Source organism: Grus americana, chromosome 4 (genome assembly GCF_028858705.1).
Source record: "Grus americana isolate bGruAme1 chromosome 4, bGruAme1.mat, whole genome shotgun sequence".
Taxonomy (NCBI): domain Eukaryota; kingdom Metazoa; phylum Chordata; class Aves; order Gruiformes; family Gruidae; genus Grus; species Grus americana.
The window spans coordinates 56,180,133-56,195,882 of record NC_072855.1 but is presented as its reverse complement, the minus strand read 5'-3'; the positions used below and the strand labels follow the sequence as shown (position 1 = coordinate 56,195,882).

General features: G+C 36.3%; 1 protein-coding gene across 10 annotated transcripts in view; it reads right to left on the bottom strand.

The window, feature by feature from the left end:
* Positions 1-15,750, bottom strand: part of GSTCD (glutathione S-transferase C-terminal domain containing) — a 74,178-nt gene that overhangs the window by 54,853 nt on the left and 3,575 nt on the right. For 5 of the 10 annotated variants that reach the window (XR_008576806.1, XR_008576807.1, XM_054823435.1 and 2 more), the window contains 5 exons: positions 14,600-14,776; positions 9,512-9,943; positions 7,404-7,868; positions 1,642-1,896; positions 868-961 (listed from right to left, as the gene is read on the bottom strand). Coding sequence is in view for 8 of the 10 variants with exons in the window: in XM_054823435.1 (XP_054679410.1) it covers positions 868-961; positions 1,642-1,896; positions 7,404-7,868; positions 9,512-9,922 (1,225 nt within the window). In the remaining 2 variants the exon portion in view is untranslated. The remainder of the gene's footprint in view (positions 1-867; positions 962-1,641; positions 1,897-7,403; positions 7,869-9,511; positions 9,944-14,599; positions 14,777-15,750) is intronic. The other 5 variants (XM_054823440.1, XM_054823437.1, XM_054823436.1 and 2 more) reach the window with 2 other exon arrangements.

The window sequence follows — 15,750 nt, the reverse complement described above, 5'->3', positions numbered from 1 at the left end:
GGTCTAATTAGACTTACAGACTGAATAATTCAATCCTAGAACTTCCACATACATATAACACAAATTCTGAGCTAAGCTGAGATACAGCAAAGAAAGTATATCATGTATGCTATTAAATTAAGATTTGCCAGCAAGTTAAATTTACTGTAGATAAAAAACAAAGTGAGTTTTAACTGACACATTATCTCCTTTGTCTTGACTGCTATGAGCATCAGTAAGAAGAAATTTATTTACCAGTTATAGGGGTAATCTGTTTGAAAACTTGAACTGCATTACTCAAATCCAGTTTAAAACCCTGTCAAATTCAATGACTTGTCTTAGCATGCCAGGTAGGATTTAGTAGTAAAATATTGAGAATTCAATTCATATAACAATGATTAGGCTATACCAGCAAAAGAATCAGGAAACAGAGAACAGTACCACTTAGAACAGCAGAGGTAAGCATGCAGATGTATCCAACTGACAAGTAAAATCAATTCTCATATCAGGAAATTTCTTTTTGTCCTACGTGACTCTCTTGCTCCTGGACTAAAAGCACAACCATTTGGAGTTTCCCTAAATCAGAAAATGGCATCAGTATCACTGTGATCTTGGGTGGAAGAAACAGTGGGGGAAAATATATGGTTCAGGAATCAAAGTCAAGCTTTTATTCCCTGTTTGGTCATCAGCTGTTGATGACCTGAGGGAATTAATTTCACGATGTGTCCCAAACAGACTGAATTTTAAAACAGATTTCAAACTGTTTACCTGTTTTACAGAGCTCTGAAGTAAATTGAAAAGTGACATATTCTCCTATGAAACAGTTAAGTAGCTTCACCAGAAGGCGGCACTTGTTAAATACATGCACACATACATAAAAACTCTTACCTTCTCCAGGATTGACTGCTGATGGTAGATTGGTCCAGTCTAGGGTCCAGCTAGGGCACGGATGAGGAGAAAACTTTGCTTCAATACCATTTTCCTACGTGAAAGGGGGGAAAATATTAAGACTCTGATCCTTTACCCGCTGAAGTTGGTAGCAAAATTCCCACTGAATCTAATGGCATCAGATCAAACTGTGCAACACTTTCAGCCTAACTGAAACTAAATAGGCAACTGACTCTACATTATATGGGATTCAAATTATGTATTTCTCTCACCTTCACAAGAAAGCCCTGTTAATTTTCTTCAGGAAATGCTATCAGCCTCTATGTAAAAAATACTGAGAGTTATGGAACATGATGAAGAGTTTTCTTTAACAAAACTCATTAGAATTCCCAGATGTTCAAAGCTCTAATCAAATAGCAAAAAAAACAACAGAAATGATAGAACAATGAAGTCAAACATAAAAGCTATGGGTTTTGTCATCCTTTTATATAAATATCTTTAAAACAGGAATACAATATTGCAGTTCAAACAGAAAGTTACTTTGATTATTCAGAATTATTGATAGGGCTTCCAGCAGTCCTATCTTTGCTCAATTCCTGAATCGATCAAATATCATAACAGAATAAAAAAGTAAAATCACTTGTAAGTCAATGCATATCAGAGAGAAGACAGGCAAAAGGTAGACTTAGCTTCTGTAATTCTAATAAAATTCACCTATTCCAAATCAAGCAGAATACTACTATTAAAAATAACTCATTAAACAGCTTCAATTACCATTAACTTAGTCATAGTTGGCCTTGGACCACCTACAAAATGACTGTCTTCATTCTCCTCTTCTATTTCATCAGGAACTGAAGAGAAGTCTTGTAGCAGTTCCTCTGGAGCAGACATCAACCCTGGAAGCTGGAGAAGCTCCATATTGCATTTGCCAGCAGCTTGCTTCACTCCAGGTATTTCTTGAACTCTTCGATACCAACCGGTTATTAGAGGCAAATTTACCAGATTTTTGCCTTGTTTTTTACTGGAAACCTAGAAAAAAAAAATGGAAAGGTTACTTGCTACTGAAAATTTCTTCCTACAAGCCACAAGAAGGCATGAACTACAGAAGTGAGCTCCGTCCCATGCTGAGTATGCTTACTCACAGCATGATGGTAATGCAAAAAGCTATCTAGTTAAGAGCTCAGGCCTGCAGGTGGAATTACTGGCTGGCCATTTAGACTTTACCTGCAATTCCCATTTGCTTAATAGGATGAAATTTTAAATCATAATTTCAGTCAGTAACAGGAAAATACAATTTAAATAATATTCTTAATTATCTATTTCCTAACAAAGGAATGATTAATTTTGGTTGGTAATCACACAAAAAAAACCCCCAAAAACCCAACCAAACAAAAAAACCTACCCAGTAATTTGCAATGAATACTGAACTCTAAGCAAGACATCATGGTACCTGAATGCTCATCTTTCCCACAGGCACCTTGAAGCCCTTAAAAGCTCATCCACCGACAGCTGTTTTGCAGGCAACTGCAAGCCTGAAATACCTTTGACTATGTGATAACAGCAAAACAGGCACAGGCATACATTGACCCTTGTCTTTACTGAAGCCTTTGCACTACATCAGTGACATCTGGGTTTTTTTACTAGCACTGAATCCAAAACTTTTTTTTAAATCATGTATTTACTCAAAATTTTTTACCATCCTAACTTCATATTTTTATACAACAAAGGTAACTGTGTATTTCTTTCCTGAATTAAGTATATATGATGGTGAGATGAAGTGGCCTTCAATAGAAACTAGAATTTTAAGTGTAAAAAAAAGAAATTCTTAAATAAGAATACAATGCACATATTACAAAATAAGATACCCAAATCACATTTTTACATGACGACCAGCTAATTTTAAGAAGGATGCATTTGGTGAACTTAAGTAATTTTTGTTCAGGTTCCCACATGTTTTTGAACAGTGCAGATCATCCTCTTACAGGAGAGGTGGTGAAGTCTCCATCCTTAGAGACTCTCAAACCTGACTGGACACAACCCTAGGCAATCAGGTCTAGTAGAGTCTGCTCCAAGCAGGGGGGTTAGACAAGATGATCTCAGAGGCACCCTCCAACCTCAACTATTCTGTGATGCTGTGCCTGCTTTAAGCAGAAAATTAAAAATCATGATTACAGGAATAGGCAGAAAAGGCTGTGTGCTCCTCCAAATATCTGTCCTCAGTGTGGAAATAGAAATTGGTAAACACCACTTGAAATGGCACAAAATTTCAAGCAGCTTTCTTGCATGCTGTGTTTATAATGTTCTTAGGGTAATCACAAGTAATTAGTAATAGCTAAAGGAGCAAAGGGAGGATGAACTGTGTAATTTTAGTATCTAATTCAATATCCTAATAGTAACACAGACAGAAATACATTAATTCAGTTGAGGAAGAAGTCTTTTGGAAAGCAATTCTAAGAGGCACAGGATAACAAATGTTCTAAATTGTATTTTAAAAAGTGAATAGTGGTTTCTCCCAGATGGAGAACAGAGCTTTTGTTATTCTTCTATTAATTTTAAACAGTTACAACTAATAGAAAGTCTAACAAAGCTAACCTCAGAAAGATAACAGAAATGGAATGAGGTAATGAAAAACAACTCTTCAGCTTCATTATCTTACTTTTGGTAATTGTAATTACAATCAGCTAGTCAGGTCTCCTCCTATTTATTGTATGATACTTTCCAGACATGCAGCCATTGAAGACTTCATTATTATTCACACCCTTAAAGCAAAGTATAAGTGCAACTATAATGATTTTTTTAAACACAATCCAGGAAGTCCAGTTATATAAGTGATAAATAACATTTTAATACAGAATTAAACTCTGGCACTTCCATCAACAAGAGCAGTTTCAACCCATTGTCTGCAAAAAGCTTTCAGAAGCAAGTTATTCAATTTTGATGATAACTGTAGGAATCAAGGCATAATTACTTAGAAAATAATCATTCACCAGAGAACAGAAATAAAGCAATATTACCCCAGAGCTCTTATAATATAGGTAAAAATGAAATTGAAAGCCAGCTTTTTAGGACAATCCTTGGAGCAAGCTACCGCAAATGTATTATACAATATATAGTCTGTAAGCTGCAGACCACCAGGTCTCAAGCGTCACACATGAAAAGCAAATAAATACAGCATTCTCAGCTGCTCCAGTACATCTACAGAACAATTTCAATTGGATGGCTGAAATCAATTAAGCATCTGATCCAAGAATCTTCTCATGCCTAGCATCAGTAAATCAAACATTACTGTAAAAAGTTATGCTCCTCCTATTAAAAAAGGCTTTGGAAAAATAAAAAAGACTGAAATATATTCAAGTTTTTAAAATAATAGGAAAGCATTTTGTCCTACTACATGTGTTCAGTATCATCTGTACGGAAGTTGCTGTTATTCCTCAATTACGTGATTTGTAAAACAAACAAAGCAACGATGAATTAATAACCATTTCTGTAAAATAACTCTTCACCCTAATTCAAACATAGTCATATTAACCTACTTCTAGACTCCCACATTGCTCTCATTATTCAGAAATCCACTAAGGATGATGATCTTGGTTAAAGAAATTACAAATTGGACACCTGTCACGTATTAATGCTCGCTAGTAATTATCTTGATTTTAGGGATTGTTTCTCTGAATCTGACTGACAGCATCTTCTCCAGGAATTCCATTTGTTTTCAAACACCATAAGGCAAATTTGGCAACAAAACTTGCAAAATCAAAATGCAAATACCAACTTCACTCAGAGCTCTTCCTGGCAACAGACACCAGCTATCAATCTCATAGAGTAACTGCAGGAACACTGGTAGCAGGCAAACTCGTTGTATCATTTTATTGTCACAGGAAATAAAGACACAGATGTCATTTCCTTAATTCTTTTCTGCGTATACATCCTCATAAAACTAAGTACACAGATTGTGCTGAGCAAGACTCTCACACAGTCTTGCCACAGAAGTTTTTCCCACTATAAAACTGGTTTTGAAGCTGAGTTCAAGTCGCTTGCACTACTAAGCCCTACCTCTTTCCAGAGGTGAGAAAAGGGGGCTGGGGGAGTATAAAAAAAAAAAAAAAAAAAAAGGTAGGAAATAAAAATCAAGTGGCATGGCTTTATTAGGCTCAAAACATATTTTGATATATTTTCCTGATCCTGATGTTAAGATACAAGTATCTGCAAGACACTGGCACTTACTAGATAAGTGCTAAAAAAACCCAGCCACCACCACGCATGCACGTGGAACCTCCTTTTCAGGCCCAGATAAATTTTGTGCAAAGTGAGAGATCCACCACAAAAGATTCAATAACCAAGTGACTAAAGCTCTCCCCTACAAGAGTGAAATGAGCTTTTAACAGATCACTGATCTAAAGGCACAGAGACATGAATATTCTACTGATTCAAATTACAGACAAGTTGACACAACCAACAGCCTGGCAAACTGCATCCTGGAGTGCAGGAATTTCTAAAAATCAACTTTGCCACTTGCGACAATGTTTCTATAATGACATTCTATGTCAGGGAACAAATATTTATTCCCCAGTTTTCCACATTCCATGTGGCACCCTGACTGCCAGCTGTGCCAGTGCTTTTCTGGTTTTATCTTGGTGAAACTCTTCGAAGGTTTCAAATTCCTCTGCATACAGACTGTGACACCTTTTGAGAACTCTACACGCATCACTAAACACACAATAGTCCCACACTCAGAATAAAATTTTGCCTATACCCAGTATATACAGATTCCATATTACTTTGCTAGCATACACTGAGTTTCCTCATTGTGCTGTGAAACCATCTTGATATGGAGGAAAAAGACAAGGATGAAGACAATTGAAAACAGCTCATTGGTGTTTGTTCAGTATTAGGAATGTGCTAGGTTGACTGCAAACGAGGAGAGACAAAGGCATCTTTGAATAGACCACACTCTTGGCATTCCCAAAATACTTACACACTCCCCTAAAGGAAAGTGTGAACTTTCTATCAGTATGTTATTGGACCATACATGTAACACAAGGTTCTATCAGGGAAAAAAAAAATTAAGCAGCCAATCTCATAGGACTGCAAGGAGACTTGTAACTTTTCAGTTATGAACTTTACTCCCAAGACCTTCAAGCAATGTAACCTTTCCCAAGGAACTTCTCCTTTCACTGCAGTAAACAAAGGACTTTCCACAAATTGAAGAAAACAGTTTAGTAGCAACAATACTCTGAATGACAAAACTACAGATTATTGAAGTTTCATGGGCTGAAGCACATCCCAAAGAAGCTGGCTCCCTAGACATAACACCTCATTTCTGAGTGGGGTCACAGTGATCAGTCCTTGCTTGAAGAATACAAAACTGCACAGAAGAATATGTTTTGCTGATATGTAGGCATTGTGGTGTCCTAGGGACCCATCTTTATCTACAGATGTGCAATGAAACTGGCTTATTTTGTGGGAGGGCTTGATAAAAAGGCGGGTTGGGTACACAGGAATGTTTCCTCCCAACCAATGAAGTCATTCCTAGGAACTAGAAGAAAACAACAGCAGAGATTAGGAATAATTAACCTATTATGAGGAGAAATAAGCAAATCAGAAGTCATAGCATAACGTATTTTAAGAAGAAATATTTGTAGACAAAAAAAAATCCTCAAGAAATTACATACCAGGGGCATAAACAAATGAGCTTCTGGAAGCCTTTCCCCAGTCAGTACCCAAGTACCTCTTCAGCTCTAGTATGGGTTAGGAAAGCCAAGGATTTACACCTCTAAAAAGCCACCATAGTCCCTGAATCTCTCTCCATTCACTGCCTCCCTAAAAGGCATTCTTACTTTCTTAGAAGGTACTTGTTTTCTTTTAGGCATATCTGTCCATGTCAAGATAAAGCCACATAAAGTTTCAAGGCTTTGTTGAAAAGAATTCCAATTCAAATAATATCCATGTAGTAAAAGTACAACAAACTGGGTAGGAATTCATTTTGCCTTGCCCCCAGTACACTGAAATCAAAATTAAAATAGGTTCATGCTTATCTACTTTTTTTCTATGCATATTCAATGTACTTTAAGTGTCCATTTTAAACCTCTCATGGTCAATATCCCTTCTAGTATTTTAAAATTATTATATCATTCTCAATCCTCCCTCCTTTTAAAATTTAAAAATAGGTTCGTGCTTACCTATTTTTGCTTTATGCATATCAGAATGAACTTTAAGTGTCCATTTTAAGTATTTTCAAGAAGGAATTTTCTGGGCAACTTCATGCCAAAATATTTCAGCATAATATTTTAACAGTTAACAGTGTTTACTAAGTATTGATATGCTATGTATTTAAAAGTAATTTTGGTGATCTCACCAATCCCTGTTTTTTGTTTGCACAAAACCAAAGACAAATCTTCTGTTTCAGGTTAAGTTCACATTGCAAATGCCACAACGTATTTTAAATTTTAAAAAAATTTGGATTTTACAACTTTCCAGTTCTTAAAAAAACCCCCAACATATACAGTACTCAATATTTACAGAACTTTTCATCTTACCAAGAACTGATGGATACACGGCAAAAGCACTATATCTGCCAAGGTAAAATAAAGCCCTTCTGCAAAAACGTGGTCCAAAAGCGGAAGGTCAGAGGTTTTTGTTCTCCTGATGTGAGGGGCCTCCCTGTTAACTGCACCTGATACTTCCTCCTGGACAAGTAACTTGGAGAAAGCTATGCTCAGTTCCAAACTTGGGAGTGGACGGTGATGCATTTCTACTGTTTCTCCTTCCTCTGTTGCTTCTTTACCAAGTACAGGCACTGCAGCCTTGGCACCTGCCTTCTGCTGTTGAAGTTTTTGCCTTCGAATTTTGTCATCGTTATGTACTCGGACAGGTTCTCCAAGCTTCCTTTCAAACTGTAAAATGTCAGGAGGAATAGTCTGACAGTGCTCAGGAGATGCTGTCAAAAATCCTTCAACAGCCAGAGGTATGCTGATCTCACAAAGTCTGGTCCACTGGCTAACCTGTCAGACAAATGTACATAATTAATGTCTCCACAGAAAGAGAAACAAAATCCAGGGTACCTTTTTGTCCACTTTAAGCAAAGAAATTCCAGCTTTAAATAAATTCTTTGATAATTTTATAAACTCAGGCATTCTGTATTATTTCTGCAATAGCAGAATTAGGAAGGTAAATCATAGATAGAACAGAATGAGTAGTTACCCAATATGGCATAGTTTTATTCTTTATTATTGGCATAAGATTAGGGTGGCTGTGTAACTCAGAAGCAGCAAAGCTGTGACCAATTTATACGTCATCTTTACCAAGTGCTGGTAATAAAACCAGATTACACCAAACAGAGTTTGAGCACATTTACTTTACAGAAATGCATTGTATTATTAGTGGGTTTTTAGCACGCAACATCAAAAAAACTTTAGACTAACCAAAGAGCACCTTAAAAAAAATTACTTTTTTTTTTTTTATGTTCTTATCCTTGTCCTCTTTTTCTTATTATCTGTACTCAAAGGTTTTAAAAGTTCTAAACTCTTGTCTTATTCAGTTTACTCACTTTGTAGCCATCTGAAATATGGAATCAAGTTTTCCAGCAGTTCCAAGAAGAGATTAGAACCAGAGGTTTCTGGAGGTTGTCAGGGACAATTTCTTTGTGCTAGTGCTAGATGGACTAACACAGGGATATGCTTCCCCAGATCTGCTACTTGCCAACAGGGATGAACTGGGTTGGAGGCACAGTAATCAATGGCAACCATGGATCTAGCGATCATGAAATAGTGGAGTTCAATGTTCTCCTGAGAGGAGTGAGGAAAGCAAGTCTAGATGGCTGAGTCACCAGATGAGTAAACTGCTGTGTGATAAATGGGCTGAAATATCAACTCAAAGGGTAGTAGCGGTTAAGGGTTCACACTCTACCCTGATGGTCAGTTTGAAGTGGAGCTCTTTGGGGCTCTATGCTGAGGCCTATCCTATTTAATTATCTTTACTAATGACCTAGAGAGGTGATGGAATACACTCACATCAAGGATGAAAGTGAGCTGAGCAGAGCAGTCAACAAACTCCAAGAAAGAGCTGCTGTTCACAGGGGCCTGCACAGGCTAGAGAACGGACTGACAGGAACTGACATGAAACTCAGTAAAACATCCTGCACCTAGGATGGACTAAACCCCTTAATGGTACAGGCTAGGGACCAGGCCAGGTAGCAGATCTGCTGAAAAGACCCTGGACATCCTGGCGAGCATAAGCGGAGCATAAGCAAGCAGTGCGCCTTGGCAGTGATGAAGGCTAACAGTACACAGTGCTCTTGAAATCAAAAATAACAATAAATTAGGTATTTCTTATGTTTATTTCAAACTGCAAGAGCTGTACTTTATAACTTATTCAAACTACGCTGCTAGACATGAAACAGATCTGACCTATTTTTTTAATCTTAAGGTTCTCTTTGAGCTGCTAAAAAGTAGTATCTTGAAAAATAATTCTTTTTCATCTTTGTGCCAAAATACAGATACTTCTCCATTGAGGAAATTTCATTTTCTAAGGAAATTAAGTTTCTTACTAAAATAACTTAGTTTCCATCAATATTAAGAGTCTACTCTAAGTTTTAATACTTATAAAAAACCCTATTAATATATCTAAGAGAAAGAGATGCACTCACTTCAGCACAGGCTTTTAAGCAGGTCTTCTTAAAGCCTAAGAGTTCCAAAACATACTTTTTAGATGGATCTGCCTCGTACGTTTTCTGTATTATATGCCTTAAGACAACAGAAAGCCCAGCTCTGCAGAACTTGCCATCTTTCATGACAACAGCAGGTAAACGGCAGCTCTGCACAACCACTGGAAGCTGACATCTGGAGATTAAATGGACCTCAAGATCACCAAGGAGTTTTTTTGTCACAAACTGATCATCCACATCTTCACTAGTTGGCACTAAGAAAATTTTGAATAATTTGCAGTCACAGTAGGATAGCAAAAACAGTGAAATAGATGTATGAAGAGGAAAGATACTATCTCTGTACTGATGGGAAAAATCCAAATATAAATGTTCTTCAGCAACACTATCTTTCATCTTCCTCCTGAGCTGAAGTTCCTGAAATAGAAATCAGAACACAACATTCATTAAAAAAAATACAGAATTTAGAACAAAAAAGAGGTTTGAAACAGTGGCCCTTCCACTATCTGCTAAAATTGATTTTAACATAACATACTATTAAAGATGTCCTGCCTGAATAAGTAGACTGCAGGTCCTTCTTGACAGAAAATAATGGATTCGTATGTACACTGTCTCTTCACATACAAATCACTGATAAGGAAATGATCTGTGCAAAACTTTGTTTTACAATTTAGCATATTTCTGACATTAAACAAAACATGCAAAACCAAAAGAAAATATTTCCTTTTAATTTTTTTTAGTGTATAAACATTTTATAGCAAGACTTTTTTTTTTTTTTTTAATCAATAATCTCCCACAACATTAACCATATATTAACAAAAAACAAGTTCCTGAGCACATATCTACAATGGTCAGTTTCCTAATGCACACATTTGTCTTTCTGTAACTGTTAGAAGGCATATATATAGGTTATTAGGCCACGGGAAATAATATTTTTTGTTTCTGTATTAAAAATTAATCTAGAGCCTGACAAGATACTAACTGAACGTCAAGAGGACACACAAGAAGAAAAAAAATCGTTCATTTCACGAATACTATATGAAGACCTCAAACACACAACTACTTTAAAGTAGTTAAATACAACAGTAACATAGCTGAAATTAATGTTTTCTCATTATACTAAAAACTTTAATTCCTTTTCCTTATACTTGGTTGAAAATTACATTTTTCCTATTAAACTATTCCACCAGGTTAATATAAAACAATGATGCAATCATTCAATAAAATTGCCCATTAACTTATAAATCACAACTCCTATTGAAAAGCTTTAGACACTAGATGGCGCTCTTAAAACAATCATTACAGAAGAAAGCTTATAATAAAGAGAAAGAAATTTGAATGTTGCTCAGAAAGGCTAGTATGGTTTACATATACATATAAAGCACAAGTGACATTGGAACAGCATCAGTCTTTCAAATAACTGTCTAGATTAATAAGGTCTCTGTACAGTTACATGAATGTGATATAATTATATTAAAAGAAAAAAAAAAGGGTTTCATTTGATAGATCTAGATCATTGGACTATTTTTTTTCATGTAGATGTGTACATCAAATTTACTATTTTATATCATCTATCACTGGGCCAAATCAATTGTCCAAAAAGAGGCAGTGGACGAATAAAATCAAGTCCACCTGACATTAAGTAAAGACCATAATAATGATTGTTACAGCGAAGTACTTTTAAACCATTACATGGCTTTGTCTCAGAACAACAGTGGCTCAATATAATAGTACTGTTGCTTTTCTTTAATTTAATGCACCTGCCACACAAAAAAATTGTAAAATACATAATTAAATACCTACTTTCCTAAAAGCTATTTTATTTGCATAAATCTTGACAGCATGTAAGTTGAGACAGATTTAATACCATAAGTACAGCTCTGTGGAAGAAATTATATAGTGAAGGTACTGTTGAGGAGATTATCAAGAAGAGTTAGTCTTACCTGCTAAATCTATAGTTACTAGCATCTAAACTCATATCCTTAACTTTAGTACTTCTTTCAATATTCAATAGTACCCTCAGATGCATTTGAGTTGTTTTTATTTTCCATGGGAACCTGCAAAGCATACAACCCCACCCTTTCCTGGCCACTCTAGCCATTCAGAAATACACACTCACTTTATAAATCATTTTGCCACTGAATTTTTTCTTCTAGTTGACCTTATAGGAGATAATCAGCTTTTTTGGTCATTACCATGCTGTATAGAACTGCTAAATATTTTGGTAAATTCTGAAGAGGTTTCTATTTCCAAAGTCTATCATTCTATAGTTTCCATCTGTTAATCACCTGTTCTTACAAATTATTCCAAATCTATCACTCAGGACTGCACAAGTAAAACATTAACCTTTTCAGCACACAGATACTCTCAATAGGTACACCGGCCCTTGTCCATTTTCATCCAGAGTAGCAGCTCTGAAGCACTGATTCCCCACAGAGGATAATGTACTATTAGACTAAAAATAAAAAATAAATTCTTGAAAGATGTCCAAATAGAGGTACTACTTAATCAGGCTACTGATTAAAATTTCAAAAATGTCCTGGTATGAAAACTGGTAGATGAAAGAGTGAACACCGTCAACGTGAATTCCCCTCCAATCTGCTGAAGAAAATTACTTCTACCCAGTAGCAATGAGTAATAGATAGCAGCCATCAGTCAGTCCCAGAGACAGTAACTGGAAATAATGACTTGTTGGTTATTGGTCTGCTCTGTATTCAACCCAGTAAATGCCACAGCTATCCTATTAATCTACCTGTCTCCTTGAAGTTTGAAATTTGACTTGAAATTTGTCTGGTCAAATTCAACTGTTCTTATCCTCAGGTATACAACTATCACATACAGAAGTCACACAAACCAGATAAACCAATACTAGGATCTTGCTGAAGCAGGATAAGCAGATGTTGTCCAGAGCTACCCACTCCATTCTCTTGACAGGGTCAGAAAATGGGAAAATGCATGCAGCCCACTGTATTTAGTCCATAGTATCTTAACTTAAAGTCACTTCCCTCAATCATTTTAGGTAAAGCTCTGGATTTTGCACTGAAGCAAAGGTACACTCAGGAAAGGTCTGTTCTCAATGCCTAGAAGAGAGAACATCTGGGAGACAGCTGGGACAGACAGCTTGAGGATGGTTACTAACTTCTTCAAAACTCGAAGTAATTTTTTGTAACTATACAGCGTAATTTACCACTAACTCAGCTGCAACATGGTGAACTATACCAGAGAGACTGAACTGTTTTTATGAACCTAACCTTCTACAAAGACAGAAAGAACACAGAAACAATGACATTCATGATCTACTTACACAGCAGCACTGTACTCACACTGTAAAATCAGAACATTTTGCAGAAATTATTGAGAAAAAATTATTTTGGGGAGGGGAGAAAGGAAACACCAAGACTTTTCTTCCCCCTCAGCCAGAGCAGTTAAGTTAATGTCATTCAGCATGTAGCAGCAAAAGTGCCCATGTAAAGCACATGGTAGAAATGTCAACTGCAGGTGGCAGGAAGCCCAGGAAATTACTTGTTTTGACAGCGGCTCGGACCTAGATAGCATCAACTAGTCTTGGTATCACACACTGAATCAGCTTAGTACCCTCTAGTCCCACAACCACAAAGTCGGTTCAGACTCCGATTTGGCTCTTTCTTGTATTCTCCTTCCTCAGGTAAAGCCACCTCATACAGGTAGTGCTTAAAATAAGCTTGGATAGCCTATGAGAGGGGTTCTCACTTAAGACTGCCCAGCACAATACAAGTTACTGTACTCAGTGGCTAGCAGTCGTCCAGTACCTACCTGTCATTAACTACTCATGACAAAAAAGTTCTCCAGTAACTCTCCACAGAATTGTACAATTCATCTCCATGAAGCACAAAGAACCTGTTAACAGGTCTACAGAGGTAAGCATAATTACTACAATTTGAAGTTTAGCTGCTCAAACACAGGTAGTTATACTAACCCCAAAATAAAAACAGAGCTTTCATTGCTCATTGACAAGAATCTCAGGGCTCTTAGTGAAGTTGCAACATCTGCTGTTGAATTTTGTGATATATAAAAAAAGCCATTTCTACATTTTCTTCTGGTTGGATAGGCAGTTGTTTTTAATAAGTTTTCCAAAAGACAGATTCTCCTTTACCTAGGTTTTGTGCACATGCTGAAGTTATAAAAAGCAAAAAAAGTTAAATACCGCTCACTCATAAAACATTCATTAGCTACTCAGATTTTGTTTTTTTTAAAAAGTACTCAAAAAATTTTAGAAGGGGATTCTCCTATGAAGGTGAGGAGGAGGAGAAGGGTTAAGCTAAGGCAGCTGTTTTGGTTAATTAGACTCTCCCTACATGGGAGAAGGGGAAATCCAAAGATGAAAATTAAGGTCAATATTACAAAAATTTCCTTTTTAAAGAATCACATAAATAGTGACAGTATCAATACAGCAACAATTAATCATCCCAGTTAGTAATTCTGAACCAAATAAAAACGAACTGTAAATTGCTAATTTCTGAAAAAAGCGCAAGCAACTAATACCTTACACTTAACAGCAGAATAAACTCCAGAGCAGGAGGTAACTCCAGCTCTCATCACAAAAAATACAAATGTCTCATTTCTTTGGTTGCCAGGGAGAGTTAAGAACATTTCACAAGATCAGGTCTTAAATCTGAGAATAGGTACTTGCATATATAAATGATTTCCAGATCCTGACAAACCAATCTGTCATTTCATCATTTCGGTTCATACAGGCAATCAGATCGATCTCTACTAAAGGTCCTGATCCTGCAAGCACTCATAGTACCTGACCTGAAGGTGTCTCTGCAATATACTGTCCCATTATTTTCAAATACAGTCCCAAAGTTTTCTCATGTAGTACACTACTACTATTTTTCCTACCGAAGTCCCTTTATCTTCTCAAATTTGCAGTGCAACAACACTGAAATTGGTTTCCCAGAACGGTATTCCCTGTTCTGCTACTGATATGGTCAATTTAGATCTGAGTTATTAACCTTATTGTGTGGAGCGGAACAAATATTTTTAATTATGGTCCATTGAGGACAATAATACTTTTCTGTTTCTGCAGCTAACCTTCAAGATGAAAAGATGAGCTTCACTCAGCAGGCAAACAAAAGAAATGTTGCACTTAAAGTTCCTGTTTGCATCCTCCAGCTGTTTCTCTCCTCCTCTGCTCTGCCCAGCGCAGTGGTCCAGGGACACGTCTCCTTTACAGTTGCCAAAGAACTTGCATCTAATGTCCAAGGAAGCCTAAACAAACATGTTACATTATGTATCTTTAAATTCATGATAATTCAGGCTCAAATATCAAACTAAGTATTTTTAAAACTCTAACTATTGACTTAACGAAGGTTAAGATTCACATGTCAATTTGCTCAGGTTGGCTCCTCCCTCTCCTGCCAATACTCACACTTAATCCTTCACTTTATTTCACTCAATTGAAAATACAAATTCTTAAGATGAAGGCACCATCCTCAAACAAGAACAGATAAGCTTATTAGCTGATATTTCTGCTGATGATCAAAAGTTCGGCAATTAACAGTGCTCACATTAAGATCAGCTACCAAGCGAACACCCTTAAGAGCTGAGCAATAGAAGACAATGTTTTTCAGAACTCTAAAGCAATGAAGGCTACTGTTTACACTTGGAAGTTACTTTTTGCAACTAGATCTCCTATAAGTTGTTTCTAAGTTAATTCTTAATATCTACAAGATTGTCAGGGAGCAAAGGACTTTTCTGTTTTCCTTTAAAACAGTCAAAAGTTTAAGGGGTTTTTGCTTTTTTAATCCACCTGTATTCCACATAAGAGATTGCAGAAGACCAAAAAATACCAATTAAATTAATTTTGGTCATAGTAAATTGAAAAGCCAAATGACATTCTGAATAAAGTAAGTATCTCTTAGGGATTCAGTTTCATTGCAACTATAGAGCTCTCAATGCACGGGGTAAACACAGAAGAAATTTTAACCTTTTTAGAACTTCCTACTACGTCAAGAAGAAGAAAGAAAAGAAAGTCTTCTGTAAATCACCTTTTCCCATTTTCTGACTTCTAAACACAGGTGTGTCTCTGTACCAACTTTAGAAAGCACTGCTAAAAGTTCTCCATCTTTATTTTTCATATAACACTGACATGCGCAGTGTAATTTCTGAACTCATACATAACTTTCATACCAACTGTACAACTGCCAAACAACATGTCTAACTTGGTAACTTGAGAGGGTTTT